The sequence below is a fragment of the Lithobates pipiens genome, unplaced genomic scaffold (assembly GCF_037356315.1).
Source record: "Lithobates pipiens isolate NorthernLeopardFrog02 unplaced genomic scaffold, aLitPip1_a1.2 Scaffold_37, whole genome shotgun sequence".
NCBI classification, from domain to species: Eukaryota; Metazoa; Chordata; class Amphibia; order Anura; family Ranidae; genus Lithobates; species Lithobates pipiens.
In genome coordinates this window covers 20,695,108-20,717,962 of record NW_027507825.1, presented here as the reverse complement: position 1 = coordinate 20,717,962, position 22,855 = coordinate 20,695,108, and the positions used below count along the sequence as shown (strand labels likewise).

General features: G+C 42.7%; 1 protein-coding gene across 3 annotated transcripts in view; it reads left to right on the top strand.

Moving 5' to 3' along the window:
- The window catches only part of INF2 (inverted formin 2), a 188,674-nt gene that overhangs the window by 126,888 nt on the left and 38,931 nt on the right, over nucleotides 1-22,855 (top strand). For all 3 annotated transcript variants that reach the window (XM_077466809.1, XM_077466808.1, XM_077466807.1), the window contains exons 11-16: nucleotides 4,236-4,338; nucleotides 6,198-6,283; nucleotides 9,631-9,731; nucleotides 10,887-10,957; nucleotides 14,218-14,325; nucleotides 20,629-20,699. In XM_077466809.1, coding sequence (XP_077322935.1) covers nucleotides 4,236-4,338; nucleotides 6,198-6,283; nucleotides 9,631-9,731; nucleotides 10,887-10,957; nucleotides 14,218-14,325; nucleotides 20,629-20,699 — 540 coding nt within the window. The remainder of the gene's footprint in view (nucleotides 1-4,235; nucleotides 4,339-6,197; nucleotides 6,284-9,630; nucleotides 9,732-10,886; nucleotides 10,958-14,217; nucleotides 14,326-20,628; nucleotides 20,700-22,855) is intronic.

The following is a 22,855-nucleotide window of genomic DNA, read 5'->3' as shown; positions in this document are numbered from 1 at the left end:
GTGTGGAGACCAGTGATCCAGTGGTGCATCACCTGGCCAACCCAACCATACCGATGTCAACATGATGTGCAATCTTCTAAAGCTTGAGGGAACCCCACCACTGGATAGCCAATAGGAAAATTGTCTGTACCACCCAGGTAGTAATGTTGAGACCCAAAGGAGGACACCTCCACTCTGCTGTAGGAAAAAAAAAGAAGACTCAGAACATGGGGCATCACAGGAGCTTTCAAATTTTAATTAATTTAATTCTGAGTCGCACCTAAAAGAATAAGATCAGGAGCTCTAACTTTATGCTTATTGCAAGTCAGTAATTGACGGCTTAAATAAAGTCATAGCTAACCAAGAACCACTATAGGAACCCATTACTGCCCAGTAATGCTGGAAGAAATTTAATTTGGCAATACATAGGTAAATTGAGTGGATGTTTTTAGTTAGGGAACCTCTATAAAATAAGCTATGAAATTGGATTCCTTATCACTAGAAGGAAAGCCTTTAAGATGGGGAAAAGAAGTGAGGGCCCCTTAATGGTTTGTAATGAAGCTCCATTTAAAATTTGCAACCCTGTTTGTAAGGCATGGTGGGTGTATTGCAAGTTGGAAACACGGGTGCCAGTAACTCTTTGGAATGCAAGAAAAGAGATGTATTGTCTCTCTCTTAAACAGAACTGCGGGGGGGGGGGGGGGGAAGAGAGAGACGGTTAATGCCAGGACACCCTTGGGTAGATGCAATAGTAATTGGCAGACTCTGAGACAAAATAACTGCCAGACAGCTATACAGGTAGAGAGCCTTTAAGCTGGATGCTGCAACTGTATTTGTAGAACTGCTGTCTCCTATGGCAACTGAACTTTGAACAGTCAATAGAGATCCATACATTTAACTCACAGTAACCCATTAAAGATCTTCTCTCACAGTATCCTACTTTGGATCTTCACTCACTGAGCTCCTGGTCTCTCACTCGGCTGTCTGGGTGGACGAGTGGCACAGAACCCTGATCACATGACTCCTGAGTAAATAGGTGCTGCCAGCAGGGGCGTACCTAGACTATTTGGCACCCGGGGCGGATCCTATATCTGGCACCCCCCCCCCCCCCCCAGATGGGCAGTCAGCACACCGCACATTGACATAAAATTAGGTCATGTGTAGCGCCTCCATGCTCTGTAGCCTGTGCTGCTGCCAGTGGCGTTACTAGGGCTGGTGTCACCTGGTGCAGTAAAACATGGTGTCACCCCCCAAAAAATATATATTTTCCTGTTTTCTGAAAATGCGCCAAAGATGCAGACTTTTGGTGCATTTTCAGAAAATGCAGAAAAAAATATGCAACCTAAGAAATCTACAGCACTGCATCCATAACTGCTGGTAAAATGTAGGAAGACCCCCTATAGATTACATAGCCCGTACCTCTGGACCCCTTCACATTACACAGCCCCCACACCTTTGGACCCCTTTAGGCCCCTTTCACACTGGGGCGGAGGGTGCGTCGGCAGTAAAATGCCGCTTTTCGGCCACTAGCGGGGTGCTTTTACCCCCCACTAGCAGCCGAGAAAGGGTTAAAACCACTGCAAAACGCTGCTACAGCAGCGCTATGCTGGCGGTATAGCCACGCTGCCCCATTGATTTCAATGGGCAGGAGTGGTGTATACATCACTCCAAAGATGCTGCTAGCAGGACTGCCCTGCCAGCGCACCGCTCCAGTGTGAAAGCCCTCGGGACTTTCACATTGGAGACGCAGAAGTGGCTCTTTCAGTGCGAAAGGGGTTTTACATTGCATAGCCCCCATTTACACCAATGCTGTGGGGGTAATTATAACATCCACTGACATCATTGCTTGGGGTTAACAAATGGGCTTATTTTACTCCTGCTCTGCCTTGCTGCTGCTGCAAAAAAATTACATTTACAGCCTATTATGCATCTGTAGAACAGAAATAAAATAAAATTATGGGCGCATTGGAACTACTAAAATAAATACTGTTAAAATTTGTGAGTGATATCTGATTTGAAATATTTAAAGCGGTTTTAAACCTTTGCGGTTTTTCCCCTTAACGCATCCTATGCATTAAGGTGAAAAAAAAAAAAAACACCTGGCAGTCACCGGCCCCCCAATCCCCCTTTTACTTACCTGAGCCCCTTCATCTCCTCAGCGGGGACGTGCTGTCCTCCTCTCCACGGAGTCCGGCTTTGATTGGATAGATTGATAGCAGCACAGCCATTGTCTCCCGCTGCTGTCAATCAAATCCAATGACGTGGGTGCTGGAGAGGGGGGACAAGTCGTAAATTTGGCGTATGTGGACGCCAAATGAATGAATCAGGAGTGAGTCAGTAATATAACCCCCACGTGAGAGCGCTTCTCCTAGGGCGTTATCTAATTCGGGGAGGAGCCACGAGAGCCACTGAGGGACCCCAGAAGACGAGGTTCAGGGTCACTCTGTGCAACAAACCTTTAGTACCACTTTAAGAGCTCGTTTATACCAGAAGGTGGTGCAGGAAATCCATGTTCTGTATGCGTTTCCCACACTGCATTCAAAACGCACTGGGTACCTGATCTCCTGCAGGTGTATATATTTTTTTCTAATAACACCTTTAACACAGATCACAATGGCAGTGCTTTTGCCTGCTCCAGATTTCATGGTACCATAGTATCATGCAATTTGGTGCAGTGCGCTTTTGAAAAAGTAGTGTGTGCATTACATTTTTGTGCGATTCAATGTGATTTCATCCCAGTTAAATTAATGAGTTGAAAATTGCACCACATGGAGTTGCACAGGAATCCAGAAGGCATTTCTAAAGCCGCATTGGAAAAACAACAAGCAAAATATGGAACAGCATGCAAGTAAAGTCCAATCAAAAAATGACACTCAGGTAAAATTTTATTGAAAATGATTGCACTCCAATCACTGAATCACCCTTTAAACTAAAAAGCAGTGAGTTAGCACAGTCAGTGGTGGACACAGCAGCCTCCCCCCTTCCCCCTTATTAGACCAGGTCAGGGAGGCAGAACAAACACCCCACCCTCTTCTCACAGCACACCAGCTGAGGGCAGCAACCACCATGCCAACCCCCTTATCACAAGCTCACCTTGGAGGACACTGGCAGGGAGGGCAGCTGGCTCAGCCTCAAGTACATCAGGGCAGCAGCTAGCAAGGTCTGGAAAACACAGTGTACAGTAGCAGCTGTGCCGCTCGGGCGGAGAATAGTAACAGGCTTGGCTCAGCAGCTCAGCAGTGGTGGGAGGAGCAAGGAGGAAAGCAAAGACCAGACCATTGCTGCCGCAGCACGGGGGTGATCTGGCTGGGAAAAAAACGGCCATAGAGAGCTGCCAGGGCTCTCCCCACCCTCTGTAAGTGGTGTCACCCGACCCGGGTGTGGACTGCACCCCCATTAGATATGCCACTGACACCCTCCCAATGTGTGGCACCCGGGGCGGACCGCACCCCCCGCCCCATCGTTGGTACGCCCCTGGCTGCCAGCAGGCCAAGGGACCAAAGAAACCCCTGCCAATTGGCTGAGTCAACCTGTTCACTCCTAGACTGGATTCCCTATGCCCTTATCATTCCACTGCCACAGGCAACAATGCCACCTAGTGACAAAAGAGAGAGGTGTATTAAATACAGTGTTGGGGGGGAAAAAAGCCAGTGAATCTCCTATCAATCAGCCAGGCTAATTACCACCTAGCAAGCTAAATTAATTAGCAACCCTAAATAGTTATTTCATGCAAAATTTTCTGACACAACGTGTTGTATTTGGGGGGGAGCCTGCATTGATCGGGTAAGAAAAAGTGCTTTTTACAATAAGTAACCATTTAAAGCCAAACTAAAGTCTAAAATTAAAAAAATACAAGCTGGCAGGCTCTTTATTGCAGAAGAGACCTGCAACAACAGCTCCTCAATTAAAAATATACCTACCTGTCTTCTTTAAAATGTACACTAATCCTTACATGCTCAGCTCAGTTTACATTCTGGCACAGTTCCTATGTGCCAGGATGACTGAATTCCTGGGCATGCTTAGAAGTGACCTCATCCCAAGTTTGTCGATTAAGATGGTGGAAGACTGGCACCCTTGCAGGCATCAGACCATTAAAGTAAATATTGCTAAACTTTAGTTTTACTTTAAACCCTTGCAATGTGGGGGTAGTCCCTCTGCAATGGAGGATTTTTGTTTTCTCCAGAGCTCGACTTTTAAGACAGTAATCCACTCGATACATCATTAATACGTTTGCTGTCTGTTTCCTTGCTTTGTAGCTCCAATCAACAAGTTGTTTCCATGATTGAGAAGGGCGATCGGTCAAAGTTTGATATTGAAGTACTAAAACAGTTCCTCAAGCTGCTTCCTGAAAAGCATGAAGTAAGTTTAATTTGACACCATTGTCATTATAGTGGTCATAGTGAGTGGCTACTAGTCATTCTCAATCAACAGGTATAATAATTTTAAGGGTTCTTCTGGGGTAAAAAAAAAAAAAAAATGCAATAATGGTGTTCTAGATCAGTGGCCGCCAACGTTTCAGAGATCACAGGCCACTAAACTCACAATTTTAAATCCAGCGAATCACTAACATTAATTTGCATTCCTTATACACACAATGCTCCGGCTCTCTGTTCCCCTTCCCCTGGATCACACTGCTGCCTTATATAAACAAAGGTCCGTCTCTCTGATTGACCCCCTGCCTCCCCCCTCTGCATCACACGGAAACCTTTACACAGATTCATCATTGGATCTCTCACTTCCTTATCCAGCCACGTGCTCCCTCCCACAGTCTGTGAATAGCAATGCCATTGGAAGTCCCCTCCTACTTCACCTCCCGCTCTCTGCACTACTCCTAGCGCCTCCCTCTGAGTTTATAGGAGTCGGAACTACAAAAGAGGCATCGGTTATCAATGTGTGCTGGCAGTATTGACTGTCAGCGCACGTTGAGAACAACAATACTGGAAATAACACTAGGTGGTATACATCTGCCACAATAAGGATTTGCGGCAGAACTCCTGGGGACCACCACAATATTCATGTGGACCATCAGACCACAGTTTGGCAACCGCTGTTGTGGCTAATTGGACAAATATCTCCATAAAGTAGCTGTGGACATACCTGAACTGGTTTAATTCATGAACAGTTGCTAATGCCCCCCATTGATAAACCCAGCAGTGATCTGCGATGGGCATAAACACGACTTTTTACTCAAACATGTGATGCCACATCTAGTGAACGATTTTACGAAAGTCTTATTGCTGTCTCAATTCTGTAGGGTAATTTTAATGTCATTAATGTAATTTCTTGAAACTGGAACTGTTTAAACAAGTAGTTTGTAGCCTTAGAAAATGTATAGCTTGAGGCCCAAATTACGCAAGTTGTTTTAGTACAGCTTCCACCCACACAGCCAGAAATCTCCTGTGATTGGCTAAGAATTCCCACTATAAATCACACCTGTCTCCTCCCAATTGGCTTTTATTGTTCCTGATTTGTTGCGTCAACACACAATCACTAGTGCTTAGAATGTAAAGGTTCTTAGATGGGGTTGGCTGTATTAGCCCTTTCAATTGTGTTTTCGCGTTTGCCACCCAGGCTGGTCTTCAAACCTAATTGGTTCATCTCCATTCTATTAGGGCTGATGGCATTAGAATTTTACACAAAGATTAGGTTTCATTTTGGTCTCTCTTGAGCCGCCCCAAAGTGACAAGTATATTACATTTATGATAAGATCAACAGGAATTTTTTGCGTTTTTGCTGAAAATTATTTTATCTTGGGGAAGGGGGGGGGGGGGGGACGGATGCAGCCACATCTAAGGACTGGTAAGCTGCGATATATTACCTTTTTGGATTTGGATATCTATTAAGGGCTATTCTCAACCAGGGTTTCTCCAGAGACTTCTAGGGGTTCTAGAGGTTCCTTGAGCTGTGGCTGATTTATCTCCAATTTGATGGTGCCTGCACAATTCTGGGGCCAACATTACTTGGCAGAGACCGCTGCATGACACCAATGATCTATTTTAGCTGTCTATCAAGGGTGGCACTTTGACCACCACTATGAGAAGACAATTTCTTTCCACTGGCTACCAATGATTTTTTTTTTTTTTTTTTCAGAGGTTCCCGAGACCTGAAAAATCTTTTAAGTGTTCCTCTGGGTTAAAAAAAAAAATGTACAAAGGTTTGTCTGAAGTAGGGAGATAACCCTATCTACTTTCCTTTTCCTTAACATCTGTCATTTACAGGTGGAAAACTTAAAAGCGTTCAAAGAAGATATTTCCAAGTTATCAAATGCAGACCAGTTTTACTTGCTGCTTCTCGGAGTGACCAAGTAAGTGACTTTAGATAATTTTAAGATTGGTGAGACGTCCTAGATTAGTAAATATGCTTGATGAGGCAGAACCTTAGAAGGCTATTTTACTGACACTTGGAATTAAAACGGCATTTGATTTTATATTTGCTTACAGAGTAGGCTTAAAGTGGAAGTACACCCTCTTATTGTGTTCAGTCAAGGAAGCTGTCCTCTTGGCCTCTATTTAATCTACAACTGCCATGATGCGCCACATGTGATTAGTTATGACACCAGCCATTGGATTGTTTGACAGTTTGGTTGAGAGCACCACCAATGGTACATTTCCGGCATGTGCCAGAAATTTAACTGTTTATTTTAAACTGTTATTGTGTGGGTTTACTTCCACTTTAAGTACCTTGATTTCCAAACTAAATTTAGATACTTAGAGGAGAGGCGGAGAGTGGATCTGCTATACACTAGACATGTGCACTGACAAAAAATTTGTTCGTTTTCATTTCATTAGTTCGATTTTTTTTTTTTTAGGAAATTTGGGGGCTTTTCACATTTCGATTTTCCGAATTTCTGAAAATGTCGGATTTTCGTAACTCCGAATTTTCGGAATTCGGGAATTCAAAGATTTGAAAGTCTAAAAAATTTGAAAATCTGAAAAAAAGAAAGGAAAATCAGTTTAATTAATAACTAACTATTAAATTAATGAATACGAATTTATCCAATGTTACGAATTATCTGAAATAAATTGAACGGAACAAAGTAATAATAAATAATAATAATAAAAGGTTTTATTATTAGATTGTTACATTCTCTTTTGTTTAGATACAGCATTCGTTATTTCAGATAATTCGGAACTTCAGATAAATTTGTACTTTTTACGTTCACTAACAGACAAATTTGAAAGGGAATTCCAATACCTATAATTTAAGTTATTATTTAGAATTAAACAGATTTTCTTTCTTTTCTGATTTTCGAATTTCCGAATTTCCAAAAATTGGGAATACTGAAATTCAGAAATCTGAAATTTTGGAAATCTGAAAAAAATTCGGAAATTCGGAATTAATGAATTTGTCAAAAAATACGAATTTGGAACTAAATGAATTGCACATGTCTATTATTCACTGCAAAGTTACCCTATACCGGGACCTGCAGTTTGTGGCCCATTCATAAAATGCAGGCAGCAGTGTAGAACTTGCAGTGTTTCATGGAGTTCTTTCCGCTCAACACTGGTACTTACCTTTTGAGAGGCACTCTTCCCGGCTTATTTTTCTTCCTCCTTCCATTTTATTTTAAAAGCACTCTGCTTGCTTCAGAGTCCCAAAGCAAGCGAGGCCCCCAAGTACATTTAGAAAGCATGCTGCTATCCTTTGAAGTAAGGTTGTATATACTGATTTATACACGATAATCACAATTTTTATTTTTTTTGCCTAAATCTCTCTTTAAGCTGACTTATTCAGCCTGCCAAGGCTCATACGATCTATAAAAGACAATTGCCTGGCTTCTTAAATTACTTGATTCTCTGCAGGTCACTGATGTCTGCACGAAAACATTCTGGTAAAAATCATTGCCCTTTTGGTTTTCCTGAATATCTCCAGGCTCCTCTGCTTTCATTGCACAGTTCATGATTCCAAGCCGTGAATGAAATGTATGATTGTACGCAGACTGGATGAGACCGCATGAAGTACAAAGTTTGCCGTTTGTCTGATTTTCATTCAATTCAATCATTTTGTACTACAGAGTATTGGGCAAAATCAGTACTTACTACTTACAGGAAAATACTAGCATTTTCTAGAGGTCAGCAATATCAGGTTTTCTGTTTCTTTTAGTGCATGTTCTTTTCATGTGTAGCATTGTCCCTTTAAAATCTGAGATGTCTATATTGTTAATTTTAATTTGGGCTTTTGTTCTTGTCTTTGAAGAAGAACAAAGATAATATGATAGCCCTTATTATTGGGGTATAGGCATAAATAACCCCTTCACCTTCATCCTTCAGATTTACCAAAACCATGTAGTGCAAGGGCCTGTCTGATTGCACACACATTGAAACTCCTAAGGTTTGATATTATATTGTTTTGGTAAATCTGAAGGAAAAAATCAGCAGAAAAACTGATAGTATGTGTGGGGCTTTACTGACCATTGTGTGGTCATACGACACTGTGCCCAAATAAAATGTATGTCCTCCCCCACAAATAGAGCTTTCTTTTGGTGGTATTTGATCACCTCTGCATTTTATTTTTATTTTTTACACTAGAAACAGCCGACAATTTTGAAAAGAAATACATTTTTTTACTATGTGCTCTAAAACTTAAATACTTATTTTTTTTTTTTTTTTTATCGAATTTCTTCAATTTAACCCAACATGTATTCTGCTATATGTTTTTGGTAAAACAAAAACTTCCACTAAGCTTATATTGGTTTGTGCAAAAGTTATAGCGTCTACAAACTATGGGATATTTTTATTTCACTAGTAATAAGGGTGATCACCGACCTATAGCGGGACTGTGATATTGCGGCTGACAAATCGGATACTACGTGACACTATTTTTTTTTTTTTTTAAGGACCACTGACATTATTACAGTGATCAGTGATAAAAATATGCACTGTTAATGTAGTAATGACACTGACAGGGAAGGGGTTAACATCAGGGGCGATCAAAGGGTTAACTGTGTGCCTAGCTAATGTTTCAGTGTAGTGGGGGAAGTGGAAGACATGGCTAGGTGTTCCTGCATTACAGAAACACAGGATCCATGCCTTCTGTACTAACAGAATGGCAATCTACCTTGTTTACATAGACACAGTGGCATTCTGTCAGTGTACCAACACTAACAGAAGGCCAACCTTGTTTACATAGGCACAGTGGCATTCTGTCAGTGTACCAAACGATCAGCAGGTGCTGGTGGGCATCGGGGTCCATGGGATCCAATGATTAGCTTCTGCTTTCTAAAATCACAGTGGGAGTGAGCCGCCGGCAGCGGGCACTTGCGCTCAAAACCCAGAGGTGCAGAATGACGTATATATGTATATGTGAGCGCTGCCAACCTATAGCAGTAAATCTGCTATAGGGCTGTTGGGAAGCTGTCCAGGAAGTAATGGAATAACAAATGATTGAAGAATTGGTTTATGGTTTACTTTTCAACCTATGTGTATGGCATGATTCTTTATATCATATCGCACAATTATGCAGTGATACAATCCTCTCGTAATGGGATTTTTTTTCCCCCAAGTGCACTATGGGATGTATTTAGACTGTAGAACATGGCTGTAGGAAACGCAGTTTGGGATTTCCCGCTATCCATAGTGTGTACATTAGAGAATTGTATACTGTAACTTTCACCGCAGAATTAGGTTTCATATATCGTGTTTATGTTTGCAGCTACCAGCTTCGGATTGAGTGTATGCTGGCCTGTGAGGAGACCAATGTTATGCTGGACATGTTACGGCCAAAGACTCAGATAGTCATCTCGGCATGTGATGGTAACTGGTTCTATTCTTGCTCATTATTACGTATTATAATAACGGTCATTTTTGTTTAGCTTTAGAACAAGTAGAGAAGGGTGAAAACCCATGAGGCTATTTTTATTTTTATTTTTTTATTTTTTGCTGCCTTTGTCCCCCTGGAGAAATATACCGTCACTTAGTGACCTGGAGACCCAACAGAAAACCAGGAAATCTCTCCACAAATAAAATCCCATCTTGAGGAGTTCTTAGGTGTCCCCATTAGGCTGGATTCACACCTATGGCATTTTTAGTGCTTTTTTTCATCTTGCAGATTTGCACTACAGAACGTGTTCCATAGGAAACCATGTTAAATGGACTGTAGTGCAAATCTATAAAAATGCAAACAGCTCAAAAAATACATAGGTGTGAATCCAGCCTTATATTGGTGACAAATCCGAGATTTTGAAAAGCGAAAAAAAGAAATGGACTGTACAGGCACATATATAAAAAATATATCAAAAATCTTTAATAATTGACAATACATAAGGTACAAATTAATTAGACAATACAGAGCCAACAAAAAGAAAAATAGAAGAATAAAGAGGACCCATTGATCAACCTAGAAGGGTTAAAACCACTTATGTACTTCCTGTGGGGTATTCATAACTTAATCAAGAAAACTACCTTACTGTATACTTGATATCTATATTGTTGGTTCTTTATGTTTTTAAAAAAAATCTCTTTTTCAATTAATCATCGCTTCCTCAGGAGCTTCTAATATGCAAAACGCGAAACATGTCGAGCATCCAGTTGTCTTTTAATCATTAGAACCTATGAACACCCCATCAACATCTGCCACATCCTAGTGGAGGTTTTCTTGATTCAGTTATTAATACCCCACAGGAAGTACTTAAGTGGTTTTTAACCCTTTTGGGTTAATCAATGGGTCCTCTTTATTCTTCTATTTTTCTTTTTGTTGTCATTGTATTGTCTAATTTTGTGTATTGATGTGTATTTTTACATTATGTATTGTGAATTATTAAAGATTTTTGATATATTTTTTTTTATATGTGCCTGTAAAGTCCATTTCTTTCCTCACTTTTCAAAACCATACAAAATGAGCGCAGGGTCTAAACCTTCTTACTCTATTTGGCTGTTAATGCGTATTTATTTATTTTGTTTGTTTTTCAGACGTTCTTAGCAGTCACAGACTTCCACTCTTTTGTCAGCTTGTTCTGAAAGTCGGTAACTTCTTGAATTATGTGAGTATTTTGAACTGAAAGTTTGAATATTTAAATGTTAGGAGAGGTGACACTGACCCTCTCTAATGATGGCCCAACGCTACAGAAATGACTGCTGAGAAGCATAGGCTCATTTATGACCAATGAAACAGTACCTTGCCCCCCAAAAAAAGACACGGAAGCTGATTAGGTTGGAAATAGGGCAAGGCCACAGCTTGACTGCTGAGAAGCATAGGTGTGTTTTAACCAGCTGTTACAAACTAATACCTTGCCCCCCAAAAATACACCAGAATGATTTAAGTTGGAATTTGGGCAAGGCCACAGCTTTATTGAACTTACCAACTGTAACAATATTCAAAATACTACATAATGCTAGTTAGTTATACTGTGAGCATCCATAACAAAACACAGATGGTCTAAGAGGCCTGTCCCCACCATTCAATGTGAGACCGGCAATAAACTGATCCCAGAATAAAACTTGGGGGGCATGGCCCATAAAGTAATATGCATTGCTGGCAGGGTAAAATTGCCAATAAAGCTGTGAAGAAATGGGCGGGTGGGCAACTCTTGTGATGTCAGAACCTCCTCAGAGTAGTGGGACGTGCCCTTGTGTAGCCTTTTCTAGAGTTCGGGCTCCACCCAGTCACCTCATGCCAATCCCGTTGGAGCCACTTAACCTCCCTGTTTTAGGTTAATGCCCACAAAGTTGCCAAGCTTCCAACAGTCAAGGCTCCCTTTTAGCTAAGAGGGAGGTGGGTCAAGAGGCTTTCATTATTGAACTTTTTTAAATGTACCAAACGACAATGCCAGTCACAGTTATACTGTGAGCCCCCATAAAAAAACATAAACTCATGTAGTCTAAGGCTGGATTCACATCTATGGCACTTTTAGTGCTTTTTGTACGTGTTCCATAGGAAACCATTTTAAATGGACTGTAGTGCAAATCTGCAAAATGCAAAAAGCACTAAAAATGCCATAGGTGTGAATCCAGCCTAAGAGGACTGTCCTTACCGGACAGGCATTAGACTGACCCCAGAATTTACCTTGAGGGCATAGCCCATAAAGCAACTGCTGGCAAGGTCAAATCTGCTAATAAAGCCATGACAAAACTTTACAACCGGCGGGAGGGTGGGCAATTCTTGTGACAGCTGAATCTCCTCAGAGTAATTAGACGTGCCCCAGTGTAGGCTTTTCCTAGAGTTCAGGCTCCACCCAGTCACGTCAGGTCTTTGTAGCCAATCCTAAATGAAGCAACTTAACGTCCCTTTTAGATTCACACCCACAGTGATGCCATGTTTACAGTAGTCAAGGCTCCCTTTCCCAAAAGGAGGTTTAAGGGACCTTCATTATAGTTTCTCTATCTTTGTGCTGACACAACTGTAAGTCAAACACAAGAACAAATACCAATGCCTCACCGGATCTAGGGTAGACCCAAGTTAATGTAAGTGCCTTGAATAACTATGTATATCTTACCAAAGCTGCTCTAGCGCGAGCTCCCCATATCCCAAGAGATGCAATTGGATGCTTTCCTTACTGGTTTTGCCTGTATGTTTTCCTGCCTTGTACCAAGTTCTCCTGACTGTTTAAGTTCTAGTTTTTTTTTTCTGTTTTTAGTACACGGTGTAAGATTAATATACTGCACGAGCCAGGGTGTGCCCAATTGGCTCAGTTCTTTAAGACCATAATCCAAAATAATTTTGGGTAAAAAAAAACCCACAAGAACAAATGGGGTGCTGGATTCAGATTTTCTGAAGATCACTGAAATTATCACTGGTTGCACTAGTTCTGATTAGATAGCACTCCAAGAACAAAACAAAAAACACAGCCCTTAGAAGAGAGAGAACCCAGAGTTGAGAATTCACATACATTCAGTTCAATGAGGGAACCAAATAATTGTCCAAGATTTTTATACAATTCATAGCAGAAAAAACTCAACGCATTTTGGGGCATAACACACTCACCCTTTATCAGGGCTACAAAGTATATACAGTATGTATATACTTTTTTTTTTTTTTTTTTTTTTTTTAGTTCATGACCTTTTGTACCCCCGATGATGGTGGAGTATGACCCCTGAAACCCATTTTTTTTTTTTTTTTTTTTTTTCCTGCTATGAATCAATTTTAGCATTAAAAACCTTGGACGTTTGTTTGCCACTCTCATTGGACTGTATGCATGTGGATCTACAGCTAGAAGCCAGTTAGGTTCATGTATTCATAGTTGGGGTTTATATGTGCTATAATCAAGGCACAGTTTGATGGAGAATTAACATTGATTTGCATGTTATTCAAATAATTGTATATAGAACATACTGTGCTTCAATATATACGTAATTAAACCTGAACTCCAGGCAAACCATTAAGTACGCAGTAAAAATCCTTACATAGGAAATGTTTTACCCACCCAAAATGTTTTTCTTTATTTTTTATTTTTTTATATTTGTTTAGTCCTTGGCTTTACAGCCCTACTAGACATATAAGTCAATGTGGTGAGTGACCAGACTTGTCTTTCCAGCAGCAGGTAGGCATTGCAGCTTGGTCACCTTTCCTCCTCACTGATTGGACAGTGAAGGAGGTGCATCAGACCAATGCTTTGCTCTCTCCTCCAGCAGGGGTGGACTGACCATTGGGCCACTCGGGCACTGCCCGAGGGCCCTGTGCCACTAGGGGGCCCCATCAGGGTTGCCAGCCTCGGTAAAACCAGGGAAAGAGATGTAAAAAAAAACATACATTAGCCAATAGAAACATGTCTGTGTATACTGTGTGTGTGTGTGTGTTTGTGTATACTGTGTGGCCCCATAATGTCTGATTGCCTAGGGGCCCCATAATCTCCTATTGCCTGGGGGCCCCATGAGTTGTCAGTCCGCCCCTGGCCTCCAGTCAGCAAATGTGCAGCTCTCCTAACTGTCCCTCCTTCTTTCAGTCTGAGTTCTACCGTACATGGGCATTACGAAAGGCCGATACTAAGTCCTATTCTATAAATACGTAACGGTGTTCATTTTTTTTTTTCTTGTCTTTGTCACTTTCTTGTCTCTGATGCCTAACTGTTTAGTGAGTGCCAGCCTGGCATCTACGCTTAGATATTATAGGTTTGTGATGGTTCTCATTTATCTAGGTCATGGTATATCTAGTATTTAGTCACGTAGGTCAATCGCCTTCATCCAATCATAATCGTGTTATGAAATTTTGGATTGGTGTTTATGGAATATTATGTTTTACATTGAAATGTACTGTATACTACTGGGTGCTATTGGTTGACTGGATCTTTCTTCTGTCGCGTTCTAGGGAAGTCACACTGGAAACGCAAATGGCTTCAAAATAAGCACTTTACTGAAGCTGACCGAAACAAAGGCAAACCAAACCCGTATAACTCTACTGCACCATATTGTGGAGGTGAGGACTCTCAATACAAAAAAAAAAAAAAAGCTTAAAAAAAAATCAAAAATCAGAAAAAGCAAGCAAAACAGACTTACTAGCAGCAACCAATCCGTTTTAGCAACAATTTTCTGTAGTCCACTTACTAAATGAAAACTAGTTGGGGATTAGTTGCAGTGGACAACATCTTCGTTTTTGTTTTTTTCCCTCCCTTTTTGTCATATTTGTTTTTATAAATCGGTTGTTTACATTTCAAGGCAAAAGTAAATCTAACAACAAAAAAGTCAAACTACAGTTTAAAATGCCCTTCCTACAAATGAGGAGAGTCTTCCTCGGTTCCATTCTTGGCTAAAGTCCAGTCCATGTTTTAGAAAATTCTGCTTATAGTAAGCTTGTAGAATTTTAACTTTTTGTGAAAAATTAGTTTTCATTTTCGTTAATTTTAATTTAGATTTTCTTATGTTTACTGTGGTCAAATTGGCGATTTTTTTTTTTTTTTGTTTTGACCATAGTGACAAGATTCAAAGGAGAGATGGGTGACTTTTTTTTCTTAAATTCTAAGCCCTTGTACACACGGTCGGACATTCTGACAACCAAATCCGTCTGATTTTTTCCGACGGATTTTGTCCGAAACTGTTGCATACACACGGTCGGACAAAGTTGTCGGAAAATCCGATCGTTCAGAACGTGATGACGTTATTTCGTTACGACGGGACTACGTTCAGGCTAGTAGCCAATAGCTTTGGTGTAGGAAATCGGTCTGAGCATGCGTGGCACTTTGTCCGATCGGAATTCTCTACACATGATCGGACAAAGTCCGATCGGATCATGTTGTCGGAAAATCTTATAGCCAAGCTGGAAAACTTGGTCCGTCGGATATTCTGATGGAAACAGTCCAATGGAGCCCACACATGGTCGGATTATCCGACAACATGGTCCGATCGGACATTTTCCGTCGGAATGTCCGACCGTGTGTACAAGGGCTAACAGTGAATCTGGTTTCCGTTTGGGAAAATCATACTTTTTGTAATGTGAATATTTTAGGCATAAAACAAACCTGTTTAATATGTTTGGGATTCTATTGAAGCAGCAGCACTGGATACAATTTTAAAGGCTTGGAAAGTGAAAATATTTTACTCAGGGATGGCAGGATCAAATGCAAAATTTATTTTGCTGGTGTATGACCAGTAGGGATGAGCTTCGTGTTCGAGTCGAACGTACGTTCGACTCGAACATTGGCCGTTCGGCGAATTCCGAACGTTTGGGCCGTTCGCGTCAAAATTCGAGTGACGCGCGCGCGGACCACAATGCACTGCGGTGGCGCAGTGCATTGCTGCCCCATGATTGGCCAAGCATGCACTGTGACCCCGCATGCTTGGCCAATCGCAGCGCCGGCAGCGAGGAGAGCCATGATTGGCCACAGGCATCCTGCCTGTGGCCAATCATAGCTCAGGCTGTGTAGTGCACGCCCCACACTATATAAGGCCCCCTTTGAGGCGGCCTCGTGTAGTGTGTTACTTAGCATCTGAAGCAGTGGGTGTTCTGTGTACCTTCAACACAGTACACACCAATCGTTTTTGGCTGATTTCCTATCTTGCTGCTGTGTAGTGGTTGTTGTCTGTGCCCTGACTGCAGTATACACCACTATATTCACCTCACCTATATAGCTAGTGATCTAGCTTTAACCACTTAACAACTGCCCATTGCCGATTAACGGCTTCAGGGGGGTTGTTTAACTCTGAGAGGCCGTTAATTAACGGCCTCCCAGAATTCTGCTCTCGCGTGCCCCGAGGTGTGCGCACTCGAGAGCATCCGTGACCGCCGGGTCGCATCACGGATCACGGATCGCTCATAGCGGCCGTTTACCACGTGATTGCTCCGTCAAATGACGGAGTGATCACTTGGAAACAAACCGGCGTCATGTTATGACGCCTGTTCCTCCCTCCCCTCTCTGTACCGATCGGTACAGCGGAGGGGAAAGAGATCGGTGTCAGCAGCGATGTGGGCTGCATCTGCAGTGCCCACATCGCTGCTCACCGAATTTAACCCCTCAATTCCCTGCCAATACTCTGCAATACCAGTGCATACTCTGCAGTACCCTGCCATTACTCTGCAGTGCAGTACCCTGCCATTACTCTGCAGTGCTGTACCCCGCCATTACTCTGCAGTGCAGTACCCTGCCATTACTCTGCAGTGCAGTACCCTGCCATTACTCTGCAGTGCAGTACCCTGCCATTACTCTGCAGTACCCTGCCATTACTCTGCAGTACCCCCCAATACTCTGCAGTACCCGCCATTACTCTGCAGTACCCGCCATTACTCTGCAGTACCCGCCATTACTCTGCAGTACCCGCCATTACTCTGCAGTACCCGCCATTACTCTGCAGTACCCGCCATTACTCTGCAGTACCCGCCATTACTCTGCAGTACCCGCCATTACTCTGCAGTACCCGCCATTACTCTGCAGTACCCGCCTTTACTCTGCAGTACCCGCCTTTACTCTGCAGTACCCGCCATTACTCTGTAGTACCCCCCAATACTCTGCAGTACCCTGCTATTACTCTGTAGTACCCCGCCAATACCCCGCCAATACTCTGTAATACCCTGCCATAAATTGCCATACCCAGCCATACTCAGAGATACCCAGCCATACTCGGTGATACCCTGAAATACCCAGCCATAGACGCCCCCCACCCCTCACCGCCCTCCGGTGCTTCTACCAACTCGCCAGTACGATCAAAGCCAGAATCTTTTTTTTATTTTTTTATTTCAGGCTTCCCAGCCTAGAGGTGAGATGTGGGGTCATATTGACCCCCCAGATTTCACTGTAAAGAGGACCTGTCACCCCATATTCCTATTACAAGGGATGTTTACATTTCTATTACAAGGGATGTTTACATGTGAGGTATCGCCGAGAATGTTAGAGCGAGAGCAATAATTCTAGTCCTAGACCTCCTCTGCAACTCAAAACATGTAACCAGTAAAAAAAAAAATTAAAGCGTCGCCTATGGGGATTTTTTAAGTAGCGACGTTTGGCGCCATTCCACGGGCATGTGCAATTTTGAAGAGTGACATGTTTGATATCTATTTACTCAGCATAAATTCATCTTTCACTTTATGCAAACATTGGGCTAACAAGTGGTTAATAATAGAGCTTGCAGTCAGTAGTGTTAGGAGATAGTGCATGCTGTCTGCGTGCTCTGTACCCAGTACATACCGCTATAATATAGGGCAGGCCCCTACTTTCAAACATCCAACTTACAAACATCTCCTACTTGCAAACGCAAGGAAACAGCAGCAAGTGAGATGAAAAAAGATGGACGACAAAACAAATTATACAGGGGTGATAACCCTTCCCTATGTTTTCCAAAAAGCTTAAAGATAGTTTTTTTGACTGGAGCTACACTTTAAAAATGTACCGGTTGAAAATGACAAACAGATTCAACTTAACACAACAAACCTACACAGTCCCTGTCTTGTTTGCACCGCCTGTATACTGCTGTTCTGAGTATATAGGGCCTGGGGGCCACACGCATTTCCTTTTTTTAATATGGGTACGGGGTTCCCCTTAATATGCGTACAAGACCCAAATAGGCTGGTAATGGGCAGGGAGGGCTACCCATGCCATGTTTCTCAATGATTTTCAACCATATTGCAGGAACCAGATATAACATTAAAACCGCAAGCAGTTTTAAATGGTGTTATTTCCGTTAAATGTCATTTTGTGCAGGGACTGTTCTAAACACGGGAAACACGTGGCACTTCACAGGCATACTACAGACACCCCCCAGGCACCATATTTAAAGGAATATTTCACTTTTTTTTTTTCACTTTAATCGTCATTAAAATCAGTGCTCCCGCCAAAACGGCCGTTTTTTAAAACTTTTTTTTGCAGTGACCCATGTCCCCTGAGGCAGGAGGCAGGTCCCCAAACCCTTTTTAGGACACTATCTTGCATATTAGCCGTTAAAATGAGCACTTTCCAATTCGAACGTTCGAGTCCCATAGACTTCAATGGGGTTCTAACGTTCGTACCGAACGCGGGGGTCGTTCGCAAGTTCTGGTGCGAACCGAACCGGGGGGTGTTCGGCTCATCCCTAATGACCAGTTATAAAGTGATCTTGAACCCTAGACATGTGCACTGACAAAAACTTAGTTTTCGTTTTATTAGTTTGTTAGGTTTTTTCGGAAATGCGAAAATTCTGAATTCGGAAATTTCGTGAATTTTCACATTTAAATTTTCCAAATTTCCCAATTATTGAATTTTCGAATTTTCGGATTTCGGGAATAAAAAGATTTGAAATTCTAAAAAATTTGAAAATCTAAAAAAAAGAAAATCAGTTAAATAAATATTAAATTAACGCGTACAAATTTATCCGAAGTTGCGAATTATCTGAAATAAATGCTGCATCTAAACAAATGTAAGGGAACAAATTAATAATAAATTAATAATAAATAATAAAAAGGTTTTATTATTATTATTAGATTGTTACGTTCCTTTTGTTTAGATGTGGCATTCATTATTTCAGGGAATTTCAATACCTATAATTTAGTAGTTATTATTTAGAATTAAACAGATTTTCTTTCTTTTTTTTCTGATTTTTGAATTTCCGAAAATCCAAAATGTAAAAATTCGGAAAATTCAAAAATTCTGAATTTCTCAAATTTTGAAATTCGGAAATTGTAAAATTCTGGAGTGGTCTCCAGATTCTTACCCATGGGCCAGATGCAGCCTTTTGCTTGCCTTTATCCAGTTCTTGGGGCACTGTTCTTCCCACTGATACAAGGCAGTATTCCCCCCCACTGAAGATACCATTTTTTTTTTCACTTGACACCCAACAGTGGGGAACTATTCCTCCCATGAACATCGATTTGGCATTCTTCTTTCCACAGACGTCAATGTTGGAAAACTATTGCTTCCACTGACACCAATGATGGGCCATTTTTCCTTCTAAAGTCACCAATGTTGGGATTCTATTACTCCCATGGATACAAACAATGGGGCAACATTTCCTTCCACCGATATAAATGATAGGGCGCTATTCATCACACTGACACCATTGATGGGGCACTATTCCTCCTCCTACTGACCACAAGAGCCATGTAAGTTTTTTTTACTCCCACTGACCACCAAGCCTGATCCCATTGATGCTGGGGAATTTTCTACTGACTGCAATCCAGCCCCTCTAAAGTCTATGGCCCCATTAACACTTGAGCATAGTGTTTTCATGCAGGAAGTCGCCCGATTTGACAACTTTTTTTGCCACGTTTTTGTACCGGTAAAAGGGTCACCAATGTAAAAAGCAGAAAAAAACGCATCTAATCTGCTTTAAAAAAAAAAAAAAAGTTCCAGAACTTGTTTGAGCTTCAGGCGTTTTGGAGCTTCTGGCTTCAAGAGTTTTGGAATGGAGATGTGAACCATCTCCATAGAGAATAATTACATTTTTTTTTTCCCCTGCAGGGTTTTGTAGCTTCAAGACACTCGGGTGTGAATGGGGTGACATTAAAACATACATACACATTATATATATATATATATATATATATATATATATATATATATATATATATATATATATATATAATATTATTATTATTATTTTTTCCCCCCTGCACTAAAACAAGCTGATCAATCTTGGAGGCTATGGTGCTGACAACAAACAGCAGCAGAGCGTCTGGAGTGGCACGTGGGGTGTTTGTTCCTTAAAGTAGATATTCAAGCCCGGTATGATGTTGCCTCCACCACCCCTTCTCCCCTCCGCTGTGCAAATTGGGCATTTTTGTTTACTTTTTCTTTTTTTTTATAAGATACCTCTGGTTCACCCCCAGCCCCCCCCCCATGCAGGTCGCTCACCTAGGTGATTGATGTGCACTTTGCACACTGTGTCTAGTGGGATATGTATGTCACCTACCTCAGGAGGCACGGTCCTTCATTGAGAAAGTAGGAGGAGGGTGGGCCTAGTGGCACGACATCGGGAGAGCAGCTGACTAAACCTGGAACAGGTGTCCGTTCGCCGATGACGTACAAGAAGATGGTGGCATGGGACCAAACGGGGGACAGAACAATAGCGGATCGAAACAGGACAATGCTGGATCAGTTGGGTGGGCGAGTAGCTGTGCAGGACCTGGAATCGGGTAAGTAGGGGGAGGGGGGGGGGGGGGGGGCTGTGAATGCAAAAGTAGTAAAAAAAAGAACGTGAAGCCTTTAGTACAACTTTAAGGCTGTGCGAGACTGAACAATTCTTCTAGACACTGTGCCATTTAGAGAACTGCTACAAGACTATAAATGTTGATGACTTCACTAATTCTCTCTAATTGCAGGAAATAGAAACAAATTACGTGGATCTTATGGAGCTTCCAAATGATCTTGAGAAGCCTTCAGCAGCTGCTGGGTAATATACACATACATGTATATAGACTATGTTTAAATATATTCATGCATCTTTTAGCGAGGGTAATGTGAAAAATTACATATGCGTATTTTCAAATTCACCTCGTTTTTTATTTAGGAGATGAAAATCTATATTTTCTTTCACGTGTTTACCAGGCTAATCTTGACTACTTTGGTGACAAAAGCCTGTTTTTACAGAGCTTACCACGTTTTCCCCAAAAACCCGGGTCTTACATTAATTTTGGCAACAAAAGACCTAGTAGTTGTTATTTTTGGGGTAGGTCTTGCCACATAACGTGCTGTTTTCTCTCCCTCCCTCCCTCCCTCCCTCCCTGCCTGTCAGGAATCCCCAGTTTGGACAAAGTTAAAATGCCGAAATCCTCTCTGTTACAGTAGCACACAATACACAATGCGTGTGCCCCTGCAATCCAGTGGTGCCAAACACCTTAGCTCTGCTCTCCTCCACCTCTCCCAGCCGCCAGAAGGGGACCGGGGCCCCACCTCTGCGGTGCTTGGAGCAGAGAAGAGCACACACCGGCATGTGAAGAAAAAAAAGATCTGTAGCATTTCAGTGCTTCAATTGTATGCATCGCTTGAAGATTGAATTTCAGTAAATACCTTGTGGAGACAGGAGTATCGGTATGCACATAGTTGATTGCAGACGCTCTGCACTGAGACTACTGTACCTTCCGTTACACGCTGAATTCTGCAGAGGGAGGGGGCTGAGATCACCCGCCAACAACCGGGAGAAGTGAAGGAGACCAGCGGGGAGATCAGCTGAGCCCCGCTCTGTACCCAAGGCACCTGACACCGCTAGATCAGAGATACAACCACAGCACACCGCCGTAACAGAAAGGATTATAGGAGTACACAAGCACCTAAAACTAGGGCTTATTTTCAGGCTAGGGCTTACATTGCAGCCCTCCTGGAAAATGGCGCTAGGTCTTATTTTCGGGGAAACACCGTAATAGTTTAAATTACACACAGCTCTATGAGTTGGTAGAATGGTTCATTCCCTATCTTCCATAACCTTCCCCTCTATCTCTGCTCTGTAGCGCTCCATAAAGATTTTCAATTAGGGGGTGAGAGTCTGAAAGCAAACAGCAATTGCTCTGCATTCTTTAAAAAACTCTTAACGATCTGTGTGTTTGTTTTCATTTGGAAAAATTAAGGGATATTTTAGATGGAAATATCTCATGTAGCAAAGCGAAGTCTCACCAGTGGCCGTGCGTCCATAAGGGCACACGGGCGCCGCCCCCTCTCTCCAGCCACCCCCTCTATGCCCAATGGATAGATTCCTGCATAGCACAAATCTATCCATGGCTCCCTGCGTGCTACCACCCCTTATTCAGGCACCTTGCCCCCATTTTGGGTGCCGTGCGTCTGAATTACAGCAGGGAGCGGTGTTTTTGAAGCACCTGATTAGAGCCTTGGGCCCTAATAGGCATCAAAAAAGGTGACTTGTGAATTGCCATGCTTGGTGCTTGCAGTTCACCCAGGTGTGTTAGAACAGCGAATGAATATATATCTGCCTAATACTGAACCGCCTCGCCGTCAATCAGGTGCTCGGCTCTGTTACCCATCACCTGATTGGCTGAAACAGGCACTGTGATTGGACGCCTATTGGGAGGAGAGGATGTGGAGAGACTCATGGAGAACATCGCCGCTGTCACCCGCTGCCCAACGGAGAAAGGGTAAGTCCTGGGCAGTGTGGGGGGGGTTACAGTGGCAGCATTTGATGGGGCACGTTGGCTGCGTTTGATGGGGCACGTTGGCTGCGTTTGATGGGGCACAGTTGGCTGCGTTTGATGGGGCACAGTTGGCTGCGTTTGATGGGGCACCGTTGGCTGCGTTTGATGGGGCACCGTTGGCTGCGTTTGATGGGGCACCGTTGGCTGCGTTTGATGGGGCACCGTTGGCTGCGTTTGATGGGGCCCAGTTGGCCTGCGTTTGATGGGGCCCAGTTGGCCTGCGTTTGATGGGGCCCAGTTGGCCTGGGGCCCAGTTGGCCTGCGTTTGATGGGGCCCGGTTGGCCTGCGTTTGATGGGGCCCGGTTGGCCTGCGTTTGATGGGGCCCGGTTGGCCTGCGTTTGATGGGGCCCGGTTGGCCTGCGTTTGATGGGGCCCGGTTGGCCTGCGTTTGATGGGGCCCGGTT